Source organism: Rhinolophus ferrumequinum, chromosome 9 (assembly GCF_004115265.2).
Source record: "Rhinolophus ferrumequinum isolate MPI-CBG mRhiFer1 chromosome 9, mRhiFer1_v1.p, whole genome shotgun sequence".
NCBI classification, from domain to species: domain Eukaryota; kingdom Metazoa; phylum Chordata; class Mammalia; order Chiroptera; family Rhinolophidae; genus Rhinolophus; species Rhinolophus ferrumequinum.
This window is the reverse complement of record NC_046292.1, coordinates 69,529,305-69,551,722: the sequence shown is the minus strand read 5'-3', so window position 1 is coordinate 69,551,722 and position 22,418 is coordinate 69,529,305. Positions and strand designations below refer to the sequence as shown.

General features: G+C 37.1%; 1 protein-coding gene and 1 non-coding gene across 2 annotated transcripts in view; one reads left to right on the top strand and one right to left on the bottom strand.

Moving 5' to 3' along the window:
• Window positions 1-22,276, bottom strand: part of EPHX4 (epoxide hydrolase 4) — a 31,007-nt gene extending 8,731 nt beyond the window's left edge. Inside the window, exons 1-6 of the mRNA XM_033114953.1 lie at window positions 21,841-22,276; window positions 19,477-19,562; window positions 13,031-13,188; window positions 10,895-11,023; window positions 6,030-6,133; window positions 1,854-2,002 (exon numbers count right to left, since the gene is read on the bottom strand). Coding sequence (XP_032970844.1) covers window positions 1,854-2,002; window positions 6,030-6,133; window positions 10,895-11,023; window positions 13,031-13,188; window positions 19,477-19,562; window positions 21,841-22,071 — 857 coding nt within the window. The 5' untranslated portion in view covers window positions 22,072-22,276. The remainder of the gene's footprint in view (window positions 1-1,853; window positions 2,003-6,029; window positions 6,134-10,894; window positions 11,024-13,030; window positions 13,189-19,476; window positions 19,563-21,840) is intronic.
• On the top strand, window positions 4,774-4,978 carry LOC117027849 (small nucleolar RNA SNORA73 family). Its single transcript, XR_004423979.1, has one exon. It is a non-coding gene; the product is annotated as a small nucleolar RNA SNORA73 family (small nucleolar RNA).
• Window positions 22,277-22,418: the final 142 nt, after the last annotated feature.

Below are 22,418 nucleotides of genomic sequence, written 5' to 3'. Positions count from 1 at the left end.
TAGCTTGTTTGATCTGCTACTTATCTCACTTATGAATTTTAGATTTCAATAACTGTATTTTTCATTTCTAGAAGTTCTTTTTCACTTGTTTTAGTCTGTCTTGATATTATTCTTTTCTCATAGTTTTTATTTTTTAAATATACTTAATGATTTAAACATGCTTTATAATCTCTGTTAGTTCTATTATTTGAAATTTGTACAAGTTCTGCTGCAATTACATTCTGACTCATTAATGGTGGATTGGTATTTTGGGTAATTTGGATTATGAACTCATCTTCAGGGGACTTTATCTGTGGGAACAGTATGAGTGTGAGTTGAGATGTATCCTCCAGAGAGGTTTTCTTTGTTTCTGCCTGGCTTCATAGTTACCAGCGTAAGGTTATGTTAAAATGTATTTTTCCCCAAGAATTCCAATATTATGGAGGTAGCATAAATTAAAGCCCTTAAACCTTTTCAATCAGGCTGTAGTCTCAAAGGAAATTATTTTTCTCCTATCTAGAGTCCAAACCCAAACAAACAAACCTCCATGTCTTATCTTTCACTCTACACGTTATCCCTCAATAATATCTTCTGAAACGAAAATCTCAGTTGTCTTTCAGTGACTCCAAGAGTTTATATATCTTCATCCCAGATTCTCTCCTCTGAGTTCCAGGCCCTGGTATCCAAGTACCTATTTGTATATCTAAGGCACCACCTCAAACTCAGCTAGTCTAGAATCAATAAAACTCATGACCTTCTCCTCAAAAGTAGTTCTCTTCTAGTGTTTTCTATTTCAGTGAATGGTGTGACTATTCATATAGTTGTTTATGCCACAAATCCAGGAGCCATCTTTGACATCTTTCTTATCAACCCTCTACCCAACCAACCATCACCAACCCCTATCAGTTTTACCTCTTAAACATCTCTTAAATCAACCCACTCTCCTGATCTCTACTGCTTTCAGATTAGTTTAAGCTATCATCATCTTAAACCTGCTGGATTCCCACATTCATTTCTCTAGTAGATTCTCTACAATGAGTGAATTTATCCAAATACAAATTGGATCATTTCTCTTTTCTGTTTGAAACTCTCATTCACTGGCTTCACATTCATAGCTCTTAAGTCCTTATATGGTCTACTTGGCTTTGTGTGACCAATGCTCTTAGACCCATTCACACTCTATTCTCTTCTTCCCACTGTCATGTTCTATTATCCAGCTACATTGGCCCTCATTGTGTTACTTAAAACCACAACCCTCCATCTTCCCACACAGTTTTGGTACATGTTGTTTCCTTTTTCTGGAATGCCAATTCTCCTAACCCCAACTTTGTCAATACTTAACTCATTTTTATTTCTTTGTTCAAACATCATTTCTTCAGTTCTCCTCTCTTTCCTTCAAAGTCTTTATGTTAGTTTATAACCACATATTCATCACTGTGAATATTTGCTTGATGTCTATTTTCCCCACTTGGCTATAATTTTTGTGAGATCAGAGACCTTGTCTACTTCTGCTCATTATTATACTCTGAGGGATGGCATAGACTAGAACACAATAAGTGCTTAATAAATATTTCTTGAATGAATAAATGATTGTTAAAAATATAACTAAAAAATACATGTGTTCAAATAATCTAAAGGGAGAAATGAAGTGAATAGAGTTATGGATAAAACTAGTGACAACTATAATGGGATCCATTATACTATTCTCTTTACTTTTCCATATGTTTGAAATTTTCCATAAAACAAGATTATTCAACTTACTAAATCAAAATATTTTATTTGAGTTGAGTAAGTGATGAACTTAATATTAAAAATAGAGTGTTGGCTCTTTAGGGAATGAATATTTTATTTAACTAAAAAGAAATTATACTAACCTGAAGATATTTCGGTAATGGTTAATTGGACCACTTAATGCTCCAGGCTGGGAAAATACATAAATATAAGCTTCAAGATCTTCTGTTGTTAATTGATATCCTTTTCTTCCAATGCCAGTACTGTGACTGGTAAACAGATGTTTCAAAGCCTAATTTAAGTGAAAAGAGAATAATTAAAACTTTTAGTTACCTAGTAATAAACTAAATCTTTGGCTTTTGAAAGAGAAAGGTGGTCAATATGCATTGACAATTCATTATTTCTAATCTAGAGTTTGGAGACCTCATTGTTTACAAACACATTTTTATACTTCTTTGCTTTCCTGGCTTTACTTATGATATTCCCTTCTAATCCCCCATACACACTTCAACTTTATGAAAAGCATGTCTTCTTGGTGCCTATTCGCATTCTACAAGGCCAAGCTCAACTACTACCCTATCCTAAAGCCTTCTCCAATATTCCAGCAAACAGTAGTTTATTTGTTTACCGACAACCAGCGCACCCCCACAAAGTTGTTTGAACTTTTTTTGACCACAACCCAGAGCAACAAACACACTTTACATCATGATCCAGTATATATGGGGTGGGCAGGTGTGTACACACACACACACACACACACACACACACACACACACACACCAGGGGTGCCAAAAAAATGTATACAAGTGGACACTTTGGTCAAGTTGCTCAAGCAGTAGTTCACCATAATCAAAAGTGTCTGGATGCTGATGGTAACCACTTTGAGCACCTCTTGTAATTGCAGAAGTCAAACGTGACTTGTATTCATCTTTTGTTATCAGTATACGTTGAGTATTATAATTTTAATACAGTTTTCCTTTCTTAAAATGTGTATACATTTTTGTTACATTTTTTGGCACCATATATAAATATATATATATATATATATGTATACACACACACACACATATATCTGAAACAAAAATTTAAAGAAATATTCCTTACTGTCATTACAGTGTGTACTGACATTTTCAATTCAATTCTGTTCTACTTTATTTTTAAAAATTCAAACTGCAAGCAGGTAAATTGATTTCATGATTCATTAATGGGTCCTCACCCACAACTTGAAAAACAATGCTCTACACCAGCATTTCTCACCTGCTGATTACTGACAACCAGCGCACCCCCACAAAGTTGTTTGAACTTTTTTTGACCACAACCCAGAGTAACAAACACACTTTACATCATGATCCAGTATATATGGGGTGGGCAGGTGTGTACACACACACACACACACACCCACCCCCCCCTCCACACACACACCAGATCTAAACCACCTGCATCAGAATCATTCAGATTCTTGTTTTTAAATGCAGATCCCTCAAACCCAAAAACATACTTGCAACAATATGAAATGACATATACATGAAGTGATTAACTGCAACATTATTTGGAATAAAAAAAGACTGGAAACAAATCAAATGTCCCTCAGAGGGAGATTGGTTGAATAAACTATGGTATGGCCACACAATGGTGTATTATGTGTTCTTGGTACTTCAAGAAAAGATAATCTATATGCTAAAATGAAGTGATTGCCAGGATATATTAAGTGAAAAAAGCAAAGATGAGAAACAGTATTTATAGTATATTATCTTTTATGTAAGAAGGAGGAGACAAATATATACATATTTGCTTATATTTTTAAAAAGAAAGTATAAAAAGATGAAACAAAAACTAATCCAAATGGTTTTCTATTGGGTAAGTAGGAAAGAGGGTGGAGATAGAGAAACAGAGGAAACACAGAAGTAAGCAACAACTCTCTGAATGTACCTTGTTTTAGACTTTTGACTTAAAACCATATAAATGTTTTATATAAAATTATAGAAGTTAAGTAAAAACCCTGTAGTCTTAAATTTGCTTTGAAAATATGAGAAAGAACTCATGACTGTTTTTCTCGCTAAAATATATATATTTGCAAGTCTAGTCTAATGGAAAGATCTAGAAGCAACGAAAACCCAGTAACAATAATTATGTTGACACCCAGACTGTGATCTCTAAATACCATTTCCTACTAATAGGAACTAGAGTTCCTTTCATAAATGACTAATTCCAGATCTGGGGCAGGACATAAAAGATAAACCTACGGTATTAAGGAAGCTAGCTATCACTGACTAAAAGGCTAATGTGAAAAGGACACAGGAACCAAACTGAAGTGGTTTCCACTTTCCTAATATGGGATAATTTGGGCACCCAAAAGAACAACGACTGTAATTGATTGATACACATCAAATTAAAACAAAAACTTCATGAGCTCATAATTATATGGGGGGGAAAAAAACCTCATTGGTCATCCATTTGTTATCCTTAGAGGTTTCTAAGGTACCAACCCATCCCTCTGGCAAGTTATTTGATAAAAGAAATGAAGAAGCATTTATCTTGCCATTGTTGTATGAACTGTATTTCAGAATAACCAAATAGTACATGTGGAAAATTCTTCTTTATAAAAGAATTCCAGTTAATAAAAGCAGAAAGAAAGCTAGAATTAGAAAAACCACTATTTTTCACACCCTAATGGACCTAGGCAATAGTGATCAAAAGTATGTTAAAATGATATGGTGAAAGGTTGCTAGGAAATTTTGGATAGGCTGACAACTTGTCAGCCCACTGGTCAGTGTTAGCATTACTAAAACTGAGACAAATAAACATTATGTGCTTCTCTGATGTGATACATTAGAAAATACACAGCACCACCTAAAAGCATTCTTGTCAAATTAAAATTCAACCTGATCAAGCCTCTAGATCAGTAGCCTTTATGAAGTAGGAAAAACAAGGGTTAGCCGAACAAGTTAAGTAACACCATGATGAAGCAGTCTGCCAAACTCAAAGTGCAGATCATTCTTTGGGACAAATGACCAAATTTCTTCAATAAGAAATGGTGTTTCAAAAAAAAAGAAAGAAAGAAATCCACTGTGGATACCCCTGGCAGGTTACTCTTCCAGGCTCTGTCCAGGTGGAATAGGGGAGCGCAAGACTCTGCCCCATGAGGCGCAATCCTTTTCCACAACATCGGAGGTTAAGCCTGTCCCTTGAGTCTATGTCTGCATATTCCTATTGCTTTTCAGAGTCCCACGGACAATGGCTGAGGAGAGAAGCCATGCAGGAAACATCTAGTATACTAAAATTTTAAATTTAAGTAAGATCTTAAATAGAGTCTAATCTTCTGGGGTTTTGTTTGTTTTCAAAATTAAAAAAAAAGATGGAACTGTTATAATTTAAAAAGCCATAACAACCGCATATGATGTATGGACCTTTTTTAGTTCCAGATTCAAGCAAATGAAGTGCATAAAAACAGTTGAGACAGTAAGGAAATTTAAATGAGTATTAAATGATATTACAGAGTTGTTCATTTTGGTAGGTTTCATAATGGCATTGGGGTTATGTTTAAAAAAAGTCCTTTTATGTTAAAAAATACATCAGAGATATGTGCAGAAATATTTCCAGGTAAAATAATATTATGTCTTTTTTTTTTCTAACCTTCCTAAATATCTAATACCATATTGGACATACAAGAAGCATTCAATCAACTTCCAAGAAACAGATACTACATATGACTCCTGTTGTCAGTGTGTGGTACACCGATACCTGTATGCTTACTTTGTTTTAGAATTTTGTTTACCTCCAAGGGCTTCCACTTCTGCTGCTCTCAAACTCTCACCTGGCATTCATAGTCCCTCATCTCCCCATGGGATATTGTCTAAAAGGAGGTATGCCTATAGGGTACAGGCTCTCAAAAAAATAGTACAACAGCCACACACTTAAATATACAGAGACTTTAAAAATAAGTAAACCTATAGATGAGGACTTATAGCATTTGTCCATTTTTCTTTCTTACAAATGGGCTTTCATTGAAAACGCTTCTTCTTTTTTGCATAGGAAAAATGTCAGTGCACGGCACATAACAGATGTACAAGAAATGATTATTTAAATCAAAACAACATAAGCAGGACTGTTCTTTTCCTTTTTTAGTGCTTCAGCCTACCTTTATTTTATTTTTAAGTTTCTAATTTTGTTACCCTCTTGGGTACTAGTCTTTTTTTTTAATCGACTGATAATATTAGTATGAGTTTCAGGTGTCCAGCATAATGATTTCATATTGTATACATTGCAAAATGATCACCACAGTAAGTACTAGTTAACATTCATCACTATGTTTGACTTACCTTGAAATCATTTATTGAGAACATAAATTCTGGGAACCATGGTATTTGGAAGAAGTAATAATAGCTGGATTTGAACAGCTGGGCAGGGTGTCGTAAAATATATTCTGAAATTAAAATGGCATGTTAGACCTTATCCAAGCAGTATAAATTACTTACTATTGAAACAACTTCTTTTTAAGGCAATTTCACCTTTGAGATGATCCCACAAACAAAGATTTCTGTATGTTTCTCTTTGGAAAAAAACTCTATGTTCTCACATATTATTATGGATATTTCTGGTATTTAGAAAAATCATAGGACTTTAAATAAAGTTCCACTTTATCAAGTCTTGACTCAGAAAGGAACAGGAAACCCAAACAACACTGCCTTTCTTGCAAGGTCATTATCAGTGACCTAACACTTTTCCGGGGGATAGATGGGGAGGTAATTTTCTGATGTAAAAGATTTTCCTAATAGGCTGATTTGACTATCTTATTCATTTGGCCTCAACAGAAAGTAAAGTGTTTCCTATAAGTTCACTCATGTATGTATCTAGAAAATTCATTCATTTGATGAATATTTGAATATCTACTGTGTGTGAGAGGATTTAGCAGTGAACAAGACAGAAGCGATTCCCATTAAGAAGGAACTTACACAATAAATAAGTAACAAATACTTAAAAGATCATTTTGATAGCAATAATACTATAAAGAAAACAAAACAAGGTAATGTGATTAAGAGTGAGGGTTGTGTGGTGTGGAGAGACTATTATTTAGTAGGGGTGGTCAGAATAGACTTCTCTGGGGATCGATGTGTGGGCTGAGTCCTGAATGGTAAGAAGAAATTAGCCATGCAAAGATCTAGGAAGAGCAGCCAGGAACAGAAAGTAGATCCTGGGCCTGGCACATTCAAGGCCAGCCCGGTGGCTCAGGCATTTAGAGCTCCGTGCTCCTAACTCTGAAGGCTGCTGGTTCGATTCCCACGTGGGCCAGTGGGCTCTCAACCACAAGGCTGCCAGTTCAATTCCTGGAGTCCCGCAAGGGATGGTGGTCTCCGCCCCCTGCAACTAGCAACAGCAACTGGACCTGGAGCTGAGCTGCGCCCTCCACAACTAAGATTGAAAGGACAGCAACTTGACTTGGAAAAATATCCTGGAAGTACACACTGTTCCCCAGTAAAGCCCTGTTCCCCTTCCCTAATAAAAGCTTAAAAAAAAAAAAAAAAAAAGACTGGGTAGTGCGTGTGTATGTGTGTGTGTGTGTGTGCACATGCACACGCCCAGTGTGGGATTAAGTCAAAAAAAAAAGAAAGAAGCAGAAACAAGGCTAGTGTGGCTGGTATGTAGTGAATGAGAAGAGGGAGGTGGCATGAAATGAGTCAGAAAAACAGAACCCTAGTCAGGTAGGGCCAGAATGATGAGGATTTTAAGTGCTTTGGGAAGACACTGAAGCTTTACACTGGAAAGTAATAAAATCATACATATTAAATGTGCATATTTGCTGTGTATTGTGCATTATATTAGGTTGATTCCAAAGTAAGTGCGGTTTAAAAGGTAAAAAATAATTGCAAAAACCGCAACTACTTTTGCACCAACCTAATACTTTTTAAATTTTCTTTATAGAGATACTTTTTCTCATTTCTAATTTTGTAAATTTATTTAACATGGTTACATTTTTTAGAACTATAATTCTCAGGTAAGGGGAGCATTGTTATGCTATAATTTTTGTAGTCATCACTGAACAAGATTTTTTTCAGCCCTGCATTAAAAGATATCAATACAATTATAGGGAAAATATGATGACCTCATATTGACATGACTAGGGTTGAACCCATTATTGATAATAGTTCCAGAACTATTACAAGTATCTTCTTGCTGAAATGACCAATTACAGTTTGTCCATATAGCAGCATCACCAAAACAACATTTACTCGAGGGTTCTGATCAATTGAAAAAGCATGTAGCATGACTTCTGCTGCTGACTAATGAACCTGAGAAAAATATGATGTATCTTTGATATCTGAATCCTATTACCATCCGATTACCTCAACAGAGCTAGGTCAATTGGAAATGCATCTAAAATTCAACTCTGACACTTATAATATACAGTATTTAAGTAGTCATTGTTCCTTTTTTCCTCACCTGCTCAATTTTGAGGAAGACACAGAAATACATTGTTCTGAATTTTTTGTTCCTCAGAGGCTGCTGTGAATTGTAGCAGTACCTGAACCTCAGAAAACTTGACAAGGGTAGTTGAAGAGGACAAAATTATAATTTTGGCAAAAACCAAATAAAAATATTCCCAGCCATTGTTCAGAGATCTTGAATCAGGCTTAAGATTTTACGAGTTCCCTTTATAGCACAGGTTCTCAAAATATAGTGCATGTGGACCTCTAGGGATCCCAAAGACCCTTTCAGGAATCCGGATGGTCAAAACTATTTCATAACAATACTAAGACATTACTAACTTTTCTCATTTGGTTGACATTTGCACTGATGGTACAAAAGCGTGATAGATAAAACCATTGCTGCATGAGCACAAATCAAGGCAGTGGCACTAAACGATACTAGTAGTCATATGCTTCACTGCCACACACTTGACAGAAACAAATAAATTCATAAAACTAAATGCCAGTTTCACTTAAGAATGTCCTTCATGAAATAGCAAAAATTATTAATTTTATTATATTTCAACCTTGAGTACATGTCTTTTTAACATTGTGATGAAATAGAAAATATACGTAAAGCAGTTCTATTGCACACCCAAATGCAATGGTTGTCTTGAAGAAAAGCACTTCTGCAACTGAGTTAATAAGTTGAATTAGCTGCATTTTTTTATGGACTAGTATTTTAACTTGGAAAGATGACTAACAAACTAGCATCAGTCAGGCCTGAGTATTTGGCAGACAGACTCTTGAAAATGAACAAAGTGAGCCTTTCACTTGAGGGAAAACAATCAACAGTATTTGCTGCCAATGATAAAATTGAAGGTTTCAAGTGAAAATTTGAATTTTGGAAACTTGTATCTGCTACTGTGAGCTTGACAGCTTTGTAATACTTAAAGGCTTTTTAAAAATGAAATCAGGATGACATTAATGAACGTGATTCTTTGATATCATATAATGAAATGTGTCAAATTGTGGAAGATCTGCATAACTCAACCAATATCTTCTAATGCATGATGATGCAAAATCATACTTGGGTAAAAGATCCATTCATAGTGTTAGAGAGACCAGTGGATTTTAATGTAACAGAGTACAAAAGGTTCATTAATATGACACCAGATTCCACATTGTTACTAGCCTTTAAGGAACTACCAGTTTTTGAGTTTGTATAGCATTAAAGAAGAAAATCCACAGTTATCTGAAAAGGCTATTAAAATACTCCTCCCTTTTCCAATTACTGTTGTTACACAGCAGCCTAGACTACTGTTCCCCTGTGTCTTTTCTTGAAAGAAGAGTCTGTGAGACTGTGCCTTTCTGGGACTTTGTTTTATGATGATGTTTACACCTCATGTCTCTCTGTCTGGTCCCCAAAAGATGGTTTGCAGCCAAGGACCAGTAAGATTTCTCACCTGAGGAACAACTCAAGACAGGCGAAACTGTGTGGGGACCCCCAATGAGCTGTCTTGGAAAATCTGGGAAGGAACCTTGTCTTCCTTTCCCCATGCCTGGGAAAAGCCACTGCTGACTCTGGCTTTCCTCTCTCACCTGATTGTGAGAGAAGTCATGAGAGAAGTCATGAGAGAAGTCATAAAGATCAGCTCTCTCTGCTTAGCTCAACGGAACAGTTTCAACATGAGAGACTTGTCCCCGGGGAGGTGCATACCTCACCTAAGTCATCATAGGGCTTTCTGCTCTGGCTGCTAGTGGACAGGGATAATTGGTTTGATTCACTTTTGTGACATGATGGATGAGTCTCACAGACCGTGTAAAACACAATACCACTTCCTTGTATGATTATCAATAAAAACCACCAGTCAGTCTGATTCAGGGCTCCAGTTCTTAAATGACTGTGAGACCCTTGGCCTTCTGAGATTTAACTGCATTAAGTCTCTGTCTCTTTCTTTCTTAAAACTTAACCTAACGCTGCCCCTTCTCGTTCCCTCACTGCCCGTGTTGCGCTGGACGCGACAAATTACAAATCTGCGTGAGACCACATTTCTTCATATATTTCAATTCAAACAACATACTACAACAGATAGAATGCAGACACAGATCTGAAAATCCAGCTGTCTTCTTTTAGGCCAAAAATTAAAGAGATTTGCAAATATGTAAAACAAGGACACTATTCTCACTAAAATTTTGCTGTGGAAGATATAGTTAGTTTTCATTAAAATGTTATTTATGTTAATGTACTGGAGTTATAATTTTTAAAATAAATTTAAAGAAGTTTTCTCGTGTAATTTCTAATACAGTGAATATTTACAGATATAACCCATATAAACAAGAACTCAACAGGTCTTTAATAATTTTTAAGATATAAAGGAATCCTGATACCAAAAATTTGAGAACTGCTGCTTTAAAAAATGTTGCCATTCCTGATAGCCAAAGCTGTCAGCAAAAGGAGAATTTATTTCTAGGCTCTCAAGATTCATTACCATCAAAGTAATGTTACTGCATTTTCCGCTTTATCCATCCCCAAGTTAGCAGTAAAATGTTTTCTAAAAAGAAATAAAATTATGAAAGCAAATATGAAACTACAGTTTCTTAGACTCTAAATATTAAACACCAAGGTATCCGACATCGTCATATGCTAATTTCATATTTTAGTCATTTAATTTTAAAAATGTTATGCTAATTAAATTTTGCTGTTTTTAATCCAAAGTGTCAGTGATAACAGTGAATTGTCATATTGGCAAGATGCTTTAATGAAAATGTAAACTCACCTGTAAATACATTTGGATGAGGGAAGTTTATAACAATAAGCTTCACCACCACTTCGGGATAACAGATGGCAATTAGCCAAGCAATCATGCCCCCCCAGTCGTGGCCAATAAGAACACATTTGCTATACCCTGCAATCAAGAAATAAATGTTGACATCATTGAAAAGGAACAGGTGGGTGCATCATTAGCTCATGAAATAGGCATGTTTCTGAAACCAATCTTTCCACTATTCTACCCTCATTATGCACTTTGTGCAGATATTGAGTTTGGTGTTCCCAAAATCCGCATGTCTGAATCACCTAGGTAGCTTTTTAAAAATTTAGATGCCAAGGACCCACTCTAGACCTACAAATTCAGAATCTCTCCCTGGAACTAATGAATATATATATATATAGCCAGCTCAGCTCAGCTCTGGTTTCCTGTGGACCTGAGTCTGGAAACCATGATGAAGACTTCACATAATTAGGTTATTTTAGTTATTTTTGAATGCTGAGAAATTTCTAAATCCAGTAAAATCATAAATGGCCTATGTGCAACTGATAAATCTTTATTTCAAAGAAGCATCTATTTGACCCCTAACTTTACAAGGTCAATGTTACAACTCAACACAGTAAAAGATTACTAATCTGGAACTGTGAAGTCAAACTGGATTAGTGGAAAGTTTTAATTATAGCACCAATTAATACACATTTCATTTCATGTAACCATTATGATAATTTAAATTTGGTTAAAATACTGATTCCTACAGGATTCTTTTGTATGGATGGACAAGATTAATTTGTAATTTATTCCTAGAGTATTTAAAATTAATTTTTTCAAGTAAGTATTTTTCACCATCACCCACCACTATAGAAAAAGAGAGAGAGAGAGAGAGAGAGGGAGGGAGGGAGAGAGAGAGAGAGAGAGAGAGAGAGAGAGAGAGAGAGAGGTCTTGTTTATATTATTCATTTGCCTAGAAAATTGCATGATGACAGATTTAGGCTGGTCTGACTGAATTACCACCAAATATGAATGAAATATGGCTATTGGAAATCAGTGTCTCTGAGTCTATTTTATTGTAATTAGACTAAATGACAACACTGCATTGACACCCCCAGACTTCATCCATTTTTTTCTCTTCTAAGAATAATGGCCTAATCCATTATTTAGATTATTTAGATCATTTAGATTATTGTAGAAAGGGCCTTTAATTTGGTTTCATGAGCTTCTCACTATATTGGCTCACTATATATCGATGGTAACAGCGGGTTTCAGTCAAAAGGGAAGTAGTGCATTAGACTGTTGTTTAAAAATATTTACTCCCCTCTTTCCTTCCCGTCTACCATAGAAGGAGCATACTTTGCTGTCTCTTTGATGTTAGCCTTGGCTGTGTGATTGTTTTGATCTTGTGATGAGTGCAGAACTTGACATTGGGCTCAGTCGTATGACTTGCTTTGGCTAATGGGCTGATAGTAAAGACCTGAAAATGTCTGTGCAGCTGGGCTTACCGTCTTGCCATTTCTGCCACTGCGAGGAAAAGAGCTTCACCCAGGGAGCAACTCCCCTTCAGTTTGGGCTCCAGCCCAACTCACCGTGAGAAGCCAGTCCCAACTGGGCTTGTACTCTGAGGAAAAAACCTGGAGGAGTCCAACCTCCAGTTGATCTGCTGATCCACGAGTATAGGAATAAATGCCTATGGCCATATGCCATTGAATTTGGTGCAGTTTGTTACAAAATATTATAGTGGCACTAGCTGGTCAATACAAGAAAGATAATGCAAATACTTCTGCATCTTATAACATTTTTAAATGAATATTTAAGTGTGGGTTCTGAAGACATCAATTTTCTGAGTATAAGACTCAAATTTCCAATAATTGGTTCTGCAAGTAATAAATAGTAACATTAGGTCTATTTTTAAAAACAAATTTTGAAAGTCATTCTTGGCTGGTGACTGAATAGTTATTTTGGATGCACTATTTTAAATTCCCTGTATAAATATTTCGTGCTACATACCCGAAACTATGGTGACAGGATCCATATGACAGCTCAGGTAGGTGGAAAATGCATTCTCCCAAGAAATGAGGTTATCAATTCGCAATGTGTTGACTATTAGTCCCTTAAAAAGAATTGATAGTGGTTTTTTTTTAAGTAACCCACCTAAAGAGTCTAAAATATCCTTTATATCTGTAATTAGACAGTCCAATTTATAATTCTCTCGCTGAATGGGAGCATCTGTTTCTCCATAGCCTCTCAAATCCAGTGCTACAACTCGATATTCACATTTAAATTCCCTTAGTTGGTGACGCCAGGAATACCTGCAGCATATAAGAAACATCAAAAATATCAAAGCAACTAACACAAATAGTAACATTACAGATTTTCTAAGTGAAAAACTGTAAGAAACTCCTTATTGTGAGAAAGGTTATACAGCTGAGTATGAGCAGGAACTTAAAGAGCTATTTGAGAAGGGAGCACTGACATTCTTCATTAAAATTATTTTACCAAATCCAGTGGCGTGTTACAAAGGGCCATTTCTGTAGTTACTTACAGAAACTACAAAATATTAGATACTATAACCAATATACTTACGTATGTACTTAATAAATCAATTTCTAAGCTTTTTACATAATGCTTGCAACTATCAGGGAATCTATACCTACAAATGCTTCTGTGTTGAGGAACAATTTGATGCCTTGAAAAAATTTCTAAGATGAAAATTTATTTCCCTAGAAAGTAGACTTCATTCACCTTATTCCACTGTCAAATAGGGCTCAGTGTTTTTAGTAAATAACAACAGTTTACTTATAAATGAAAAAGTCTAAAGGTTGAAAAAAGATCATTACTGACGTAATCCATTAAAACTTCTTAAAATAAATCTCTGCTTGCCAAAACAAAATTCTTCTGTGGAGAAGATCCTGCACCATGAGTACAAGCTAGCATGATATTAAACATTTAACAACCAAAAGGGCATTGGCACCGACCAATTAAAATGGCCATATTGCTACAGCCAAGTCCCAGAGGCCTCTGCTGTGCCAGGTATACTCCCTGTGCTTGATCATGGAATTGCTGAATTAATTGAAATACAGAGATCTGGGAAATTTTCTTCTTCAAATAAGCAAAATCATTTTGGATAACAAACAAAAAAAGACATGGGTTTTTCAAATTTACTCACTACGTTACAGAACTCAAAATATGCATAAACACATCTGCGTGCACATCTGTTCATGGAAACACAGTGTAAAATTATCTGACACAAGCCACATGGGGAATCATTGTCTGAAAAGATGTTTGGAGTTCAATAGGCAAGTGAACACAGTGATTTGAGGTTATGAACCAGTAGCGAGAGGGGGATTGCAATGTGAAATGACACAAAGCAATAAGATCAATGAAACAAATCAACCACTTAACATCAACAGACATTAGTAGGAAGGATGTAAGACACATATTTGGAATTATAAACGGATACAGAATCTTTGATCTATTACTAGGATATCTACAATTTGTGAAAATCTGCAAAAGCATTACCAATTAAGATGGATTTGAACATGTTAATAAAAAGTGTCTTTTGAAACTAGGCCATAGCAATCTTATTAATCTAGTCTCTTGGTTGTAATAAACAAGTAGAGCAGTTTATTTCCTTAAAGACACTCACCCATCTGTCAACACACAGGATATTATTATTTTCTCATTAGCCTTACTTAAAATTTTGAATTGATTTTTTTTTTATGTCTTTGTAACCAAAGCCCAACTTTTCCCTCTTCATAATTCCTTTTACCTAATCAATAAAATTCTGCAGATTTAACCTCTTAAATATTTATTTAATCACTTTTCCTGTCTGTGCATCCCTGCTATCATTACCTTAATCCAGGCCTCCATTACTGCAGCAGCCTATTGATTAGTCTGTGCCATTTCGTTCCCTTCAGTTCTACCTTCCACAAAAGCAGAGTGATGTAGCAAAAACACAATCTCTCTCATCTAATTCCCCTACATAAAATCTTTTCTTGACTCTTATTACTCAGAACAACAGCCCACGCTTGTTGTTCTGGCAGACAAAACCTCCAACATTTGACTATTGCCCAATCTTGCATCCTGATTACTTTAAATTCTGTCCTTCACCATATAATAGAAAGAGCTAGCATGGATCTCATTCTTACCACCTGCCAGGCACAATTCTAAGTGCTTCACATATAATAATGTTGATCTTCAAAGCAATACTATGAAGTAGGTATTATTATTATCCTTACTTAAGAGCTGAAGAAACAGAGGCACAGAGAGGTTAACCGATGTGTCAAAGGGCACAGAATTAGCAAATAGCAGAGCCAGGATTCAAGCCCAGATAGTCAGGCCCAAGTCGATGGTACACTGTCTGGGGTGCTAAGTTGCTTGTAGTGAATCAACATGGTGTTGTTTTTTGCTTTTATAACTTTGTTCATATGATTCCCTTTGTCTGAAACATCATTCCCAATCATTCTCCTCTCCCCACAATCTCTGATCTTCACCCCTCACTGAACTTTTTTTCACTGAACTCTTTTTCTATATAAATTCAAATTCTTTTTTTATTTTAATTTTTTAATTGGGGAATATTGGGGAACAGTGTGTTTTTCCAGGACTCATCAGCTCCAAGTTAAGTCGTTATTTTCAATGTAGTTGTGGAGGGCCCAGCTCACTGGCCCATGTAGGAATCGAACCAGCGACCTTGGTGTTACAAGCACTGCGCTCTAACCAACTCAGTCAATTGGCCGCCTGACTGAACTCTTCCTTACCCTGGGCATATCCTCCTTCAGGAGACTTCCAGGCTCCCTCCTGGAGGGCAGGTTGGGTGGGCCTACTTTTATACTCTCCCACTTGTACGTACACCCTTCAGTGTATTGGGCATGTGCTTTAAAATGATTTGTTCGTGTCTGATAATTCCAATTTGATTGTGAGCTTCCTGAGTTGTTTAGTACAATATCTAGACCATGTAGGTGCTCAGTAGATTTTTGTTGAATAAGTGAAACAAACAAATGACAGCACTGAATCATGGTAGTGATAGAAGTACCAGTTGTTCAATATAACTCTGTCCCAGTTCAAATCTTGAGACAATGGCAACTAAAGTTCCCAAATTCCTGCTGGGGAATTTATATTTAATTTCTATTAAAATGTGCATTGTTTTAGTATCTTAAGTATCTGTGTCTTCATTTAGAATTCATTTAATTAGAGATTTCAAGGTAGAAATTTGATTCAAAATAATGTGTACAATCCAGCAATATTTTACATTCAAAATTGTATTAGAGACTTTACAAACATTATACTTGCATATTTCATTATCTTATTAATAACTTAAATTGCCTTACAAATAAATTTAACTATTGCTGTTATCAATGAGTGGAACCAAATAATATCTTAAACATTTCTAAGAAATAGGGCAACTGTTATCTTGATAAATTGCAAAAGAATAATTTTAAATGCAATCTTTCTGGAGTTCATAAATAAAGCATATTTGATTTATACTTTAATTCTAAGCCGAAAAAGGAATCACACCAACGATAGACTGATGGGCATATCATTCACATGAATAAAACCAATGAATGAAGGAATGAAACACTGCAAAATCAGTAACTCCTGAAAATATTATAAACAAAACTAGCTATTTTTCATCCACATTTTTTTTTTTTCTGGTAGCTTTTGGTAATAGCAGAGAACTCTTTAAAAAAAAACCCAACCTCTTTCCTGGTTATTTCTCTTAGTGTAAGGAGGGCTCCTGGTTTCCCAGGCTAGCCATTTTCCCATGTAAAACATCATTCTCCCCTTCACAACAGAGAAAAAGCCATAGTCATCAGCCTCTTGCACAGCTGTATGTATGAAGAGCTGTCACTTGCCTCAGCACTTGAATAATGACAAATGCATTCTGTACAGCTGGTGGTGAGGACGACTCAAAGAAATTGCCTGCATCAGCTCAGAATATTTTTAAAAGCGATGCAAATTGAGTGGAGAGAGAGTGGGAGAAAAATCATCTTTGATAAACAGCTTTATTTGGGGCTAATTTAGCTAAAGTTCTCATAGATTTGTATCTTGTTTGGATGTTTTTTAAAAAGACCCAGGATTTTATTGTTTCTGGGTAACATCTAATAGTATATATTAAATGTCAGCAATTCTCAGGTAATGATAATAAATGCAGATAATACATGACATTTGTATTTTCTATTTAAAAAGCACTTTTAAACACAGTGCTAATTTATAATTATTTTGTTTTCATTGTGTCAAATATGTTTTCATTGTGTTACTTGATCTACAAATAAGCTTATAATTTCATGAGTATTTAGGCAAAACTTGGTTAATAGAATAGTAATATTTACATTTATAGTGTAAATTGAAATTACTCTGAAAGGCCAGGCATAGTTTTTTTTTTTTTTGCTTTTAAATAAGAGAGAAATGCAAGAGAAGGGGCTTTTGGAGAAAAAGAGAAAAGAAAGCCCGAGAGAGACTTCAGTTGGCTTAATTAAAACAACTTTATCCTAGACTCTGCTTTGAATCGACTTTTTTCTGAATGGAGCACCTGAATGGAATTGACTAGATTCCATAATGGATAATAGTGAAAATTTGATTGGCAGGAAAGACAAGTAAGTAAGCCTCAACATACAGGTCTTAGTTTGGGTATAACATAGTCAGAGGTTTTTTGATTACTAACAATCTCCATGAAGTTGTTTTTGGAATCTCCCTGAAGAATCAGTGAGGTAGCTTAATGGCCAGCAAAGTTCAGTGAATTCAATATGGTTAATTTGAGTAACTGAGCTATAATTTGTTTTAAATTATAGTAAGTCTCTTGCTGGAGTAACAAATGGTAGATTTAGTGAATAGAAGGGACTCGTTCCTGTGATCTGCATATATTTTCTAATCTTCAGAGTGAAAATATCTCTACGAGTTTTTTCAAAACTAAACTATTCCTTACAATGACCAGATCACTTTTGGACAATCCAAAACTTGGCTTTGCTGGAGCAAATGGGACTGATATTCAAGGACCAGGGCTGAGCCCCTCAGAAGTTGTTCCATCCACTGAAGATTCTAGGACATGTGCAAGAATCACCAGGCATTTCTATTTTGCAAAAGGGCTGTCATGAAGGTAAATAATGGGACAATGCTGTGACAAATGTGCAAAAGTGTAATTTCTTAAAATGTGACAGAGAGCTGCCCTGTATTAAATGGGTATCACTGCTATTTTCTGGGACTCCTTGAAACAATTACCAAGTGGTTGAAGTGGTAGTAGGTTGATTTTTATCTTCATGTAAATTGCTCCACATGTAAAGTGAAGTCCCAGGAGGAAAAAGAACACAGACAAATATTGGGGTTGGTAGGTGGTAGAAAGAATAACTTTTAAATATTTTCTTTCTAAAAAGTTAAATATCAAACCCCCTCATTCAGATAATAAATTTTATTTAGAAAAATGATATAAAATGCTAAGGTAAGGTATTCTTATATTGTTGGCTAACTTTTAACATACTCTTGAATGTTTGTATAAGGTATAAAATTTGAACATGTTAGTTATCAGATCGTTATCATTCCTATATACTGAGGACAAGCAGCAGAGATCAGCTCTGAAGTTCAAGAACAAAGTGTGCCTTACTTTCTGACACTGCCAACTTCTGAAAGGTAGCTATGAGGCTTAAATGAGATGATACGTGTAAAACATTTAGAAGAGTACCTGGCACATAGTAAATGTTAACTGTCATCATTATCATCACCATCATCGGCCAGAATCAGGAAATTATTTTTTAAAGATCTGGGACAATGGCCTCTCCCCAAATTTCTCCCTTATTATTGCTCTTAACACCTAGAATCCCACTATTACATATTCATCTGCTTTAGAGTTTTAAAGGTTTTGTGTCATCCAATGTCCTGATTTAACAATGCACCTGCTTCTGAAAGAGGTGTTACCTTAATACACTTCAGTTAATATTTTAAGAATAAAGGGGCTTTATTAATAAATGCACTGATGAGTGTTGGTTCACTAATCTCCACACTGAGTGGATGGGAATGAAGGAAGAAAATGAACATTAATTGAGCATTCACAGGGTCTATGTGAAAGGCCTTTCACATATTTTGACTCATCCTCACAACAATTTTGCAAGACTATTGTAAATGATTGTGCAGGGTCAGCAGCAAGTAAGTGGCTGAGCCAGAATTCACTGCCGATGTTATTTTATGCAGATTTGACAACTGCTTCAGACTTAAATTTTACTTCGAGCCAATCATGTCAAGCACTCCATACATATGCTTGAATGGCACTGGGTTGTTTACTACCTAATTAAATTGCCTCCAGATGGAAGAAAATAAAAGTTTAACATTAAAATGACTTATGTTGATTTATGCAGGTAAATCCAGACAGCATACAAATCTTCATGTGGGGAAAATCTTCTCAGGAAGAGGCGTCCATAGACTTTTTGCTCTGGAAAAATGATGAGGTAGATGGGTTTTGCCACCCTCCATTCCTTTCTTCAATGTCTGATACTTCCTAGTGTACTAGCATCCTCAAAGCATTTATTAATAAAGTCCCTGTATGTATGACACTCTGATAAGCCAAGTCTTTAATGCAAAACAAAAAGTTGGTAAGTTTTTGGTAAGTTTACCAGAATTCTGGAAATCCATGAAGCAGCAGCATAAGTGGTTTGCCTCTTTCTCCAGCAGCAACATAATGAAATCTTAACCCTGAATCCTGCAGTAGAAAATAGAAGGCATGAAATTTTAGTGATGATTTGTGCTAATTGTAAGTAGTACATTTAGTATTTCCATTTCATTAAAAAAGTTCACTTGCATTATTTTTAATATCAATAAATAAAATAAATACTCGTATTATTAATTTTCAAAAAGAAAAACCCATGATTTATGAATGGGGCAAATTGATGGATTTACTTTCATCGACATTCCCTTTATAGTCCATTCCCTTCCTCTTCCACTCATAAGGTCAATTTATATATTATAAGCTTTTGAAATAATGTCACAATTTGTCATTATCATCTTACTGCAGTGTCACATTTCATTTCATTCAAATTCTACAGGATGTGTAAATAATTCTGATCTGAATTTATATTGCTGCCATGTTTACCTCCTAGTCATGTACTTTACTCAGCATGTCCGTCAAGCTTTATGCCATCAATTATATAATTCACACCTCCTTTCCTTATTTTTAGTTCTCTTCTTCCCACATTATTAAGTTGAGAGTTGCATATACAGTTCCCTTCACCGCCTGCTCCTCATGTCATGTCAGTTATTTCTATTAGCAGAATGCTGTAACTGCTTAAGACTTCACTCTACATGTGGAAGCAAGACTGCTGAAGGGAAATAAAAAGCATGGGAATGAGATAGGTATACAGCAAATACAAAGCAAACTGAAGAGACGAAAGTGGAGGAAAAAAGCAAGAAAGAAAAACAAAAACTCAGAAGGAAAGAAACCAAGAATCAAAAGCTGAGCACGGAGACTGGGTTTTATATCAAGTTACCCAAGCAATTGGGTGTTCAGATGTGAAAAAATTTTAAATGTCATGTAAGCCAACCCCCACTAGTTTTTGTAGATTTAGAAACTGAGGCCCAAAGACGTTAACACAGCTCAGAAAGGTGGTTGGGAACAGGGGTGTGACTAAAACCCCATCAATGTCCTACCTCCCAGGACAATGTTCTCTCCACTCCTTGGTTCTGTGTCTCTGTGGAAACTCTTTAGATGGCCAGTCAGAAGAAAGGCATTATAAGGAATTCCAGGTGATTTTTACACTTGTTGGATACAGATAATAAATCTGCACTCTATTGCAGGATGCCTTCCTAGTCAATAACTTCTTTTATTGGTGATGAGTCTGGGAAGATGAAATACTGTGGGGACTTGATTTGATTTAGTGAACAAATACTTTATTCCACTTACTATGTGCCAGGCCCTAAGTTTTTTGCTGTTTTTTTGTTTGTTTGTTTTTTTGTTTCTTAAAAATATTAACTTATTTAATTCTCATATCAATTCCAGGCTGAATAAAGGTAAGAAAGACATGCCCCTTGGTCTTCTGAACTCCAGTTGATGGATAATCTAGCTCCTAATAGGAATCCCCATTTGGTGATATCCCCGCATGTGAGGCTAGTTTTGAAAGGCCTGTTAGTCAGACTGTAGGGTGCATCACCACGGGCTTTTCCTTTCACCACCTGGAGCCTCAGAAAATAGAACATCCGTGGGCTGTGAGGATGCTTGGGACAAGCATGGACAATTAAAGAGTCTGCATGCATGGTTGACATTTAGTTTTTATTCCATTCCTTTGGTTTCTGACTTCCTAAGTCCTATTCCTTCACAAACATACACGATTTATGGTTTCATGCTGCTTAGGTCATCTGTGAATGCTCCATTCTGCAGATCTGAATGAACTCCTGATTTCCAATGATTTATTCTATTTACTCTTTCGATCTCTAAAATTTAGGCAAGGGCAGCGTCCTGAGACAGTAGTGCTCCACCAGGAACAATTCCCTACAGCCGACCTGAGCTCTAAAGGGCAAAAAGGTGACAGGAGGGAGCTTCCCTTTACAGGAGGCAAGGGAACAGAATTATTATGGGTTGTGGTGGAGGAGGAGTGGACACTAATAGAACAGGACCCTGATTACGGAAACTCCACATAACCCACCTTCCCTATTCATATTCTCTCTCTCTCTCTCTCTCTCTCTCTCTCTCTCTCTCTCTCTCTCTCTCTCTCTCTCTCTCTCTCTCACACACACACACACACACACACACACACACACACGCACACACACACGGAACATAAACACACACAGTCCCGACCCCTCTCCCGCCACTCTTCTTCCCTCTCGCCTCCCCTTGGCCTCTTCCTTTTCCCCGCCGCGCGCCCTGCGAGCCCCGAGACACTAGGGGACGCTGGGCCAGGCGTCAGGGAAGGAGCACCCGCGCCCGTTGCTCTCACGGCCGTCACGTTCCCTCCCGATACCGCCGGGCCCGCGCCGGCCTTCACCTTGATCCGCACGTAGCAGTGGGTACCCAGAGAGGGGTCGTTCAAGCACGCGGGAGGGTGTTCCCGGGCCACCCGCCGGAAGGTCTGCGCGGGTCCCTTGCCGATGCTCCACAAAAGTTTGAGCAGGTAGATGGAGGCGCAGAGCCCGCAGTAGCAGTAGACCAGGGACCAGAAGAGCAGGGACCGGATCGTGACCATCAGGCGGGGCAGGCAATCCCGCAGCCGCGCCATCGGGCGGCGGCGGCGGCGGTGGCGGGGCCGACTGCCTTTCGGAGGCACCCAAGCAACGGAGCTCACTCTGGCCCCGGAGCGAGACGGCGAGCGCCACGACGCGTCAGGCCCGCCCGCCGGTCCGCGGTCGCTGGCTCCGCGCGCGTCTCCCCGCGGGACCCCCGGCAGCCGCGCCCGGCAGGTGTCCCTTGTCACAGCCGCGGGCTCCCGCACTCACGGTGCGCGCCCCGAGGCCGCTGCGCTCAGGCTCCGAGCGCCGCAGGGCGGACCCCCAGCTCCGCGAGGTCCGCCCAGGACTAGGGTGGAGACCCGGTCCTCCTCCGCAAGGTGAAATCCCTTTCCCAAAT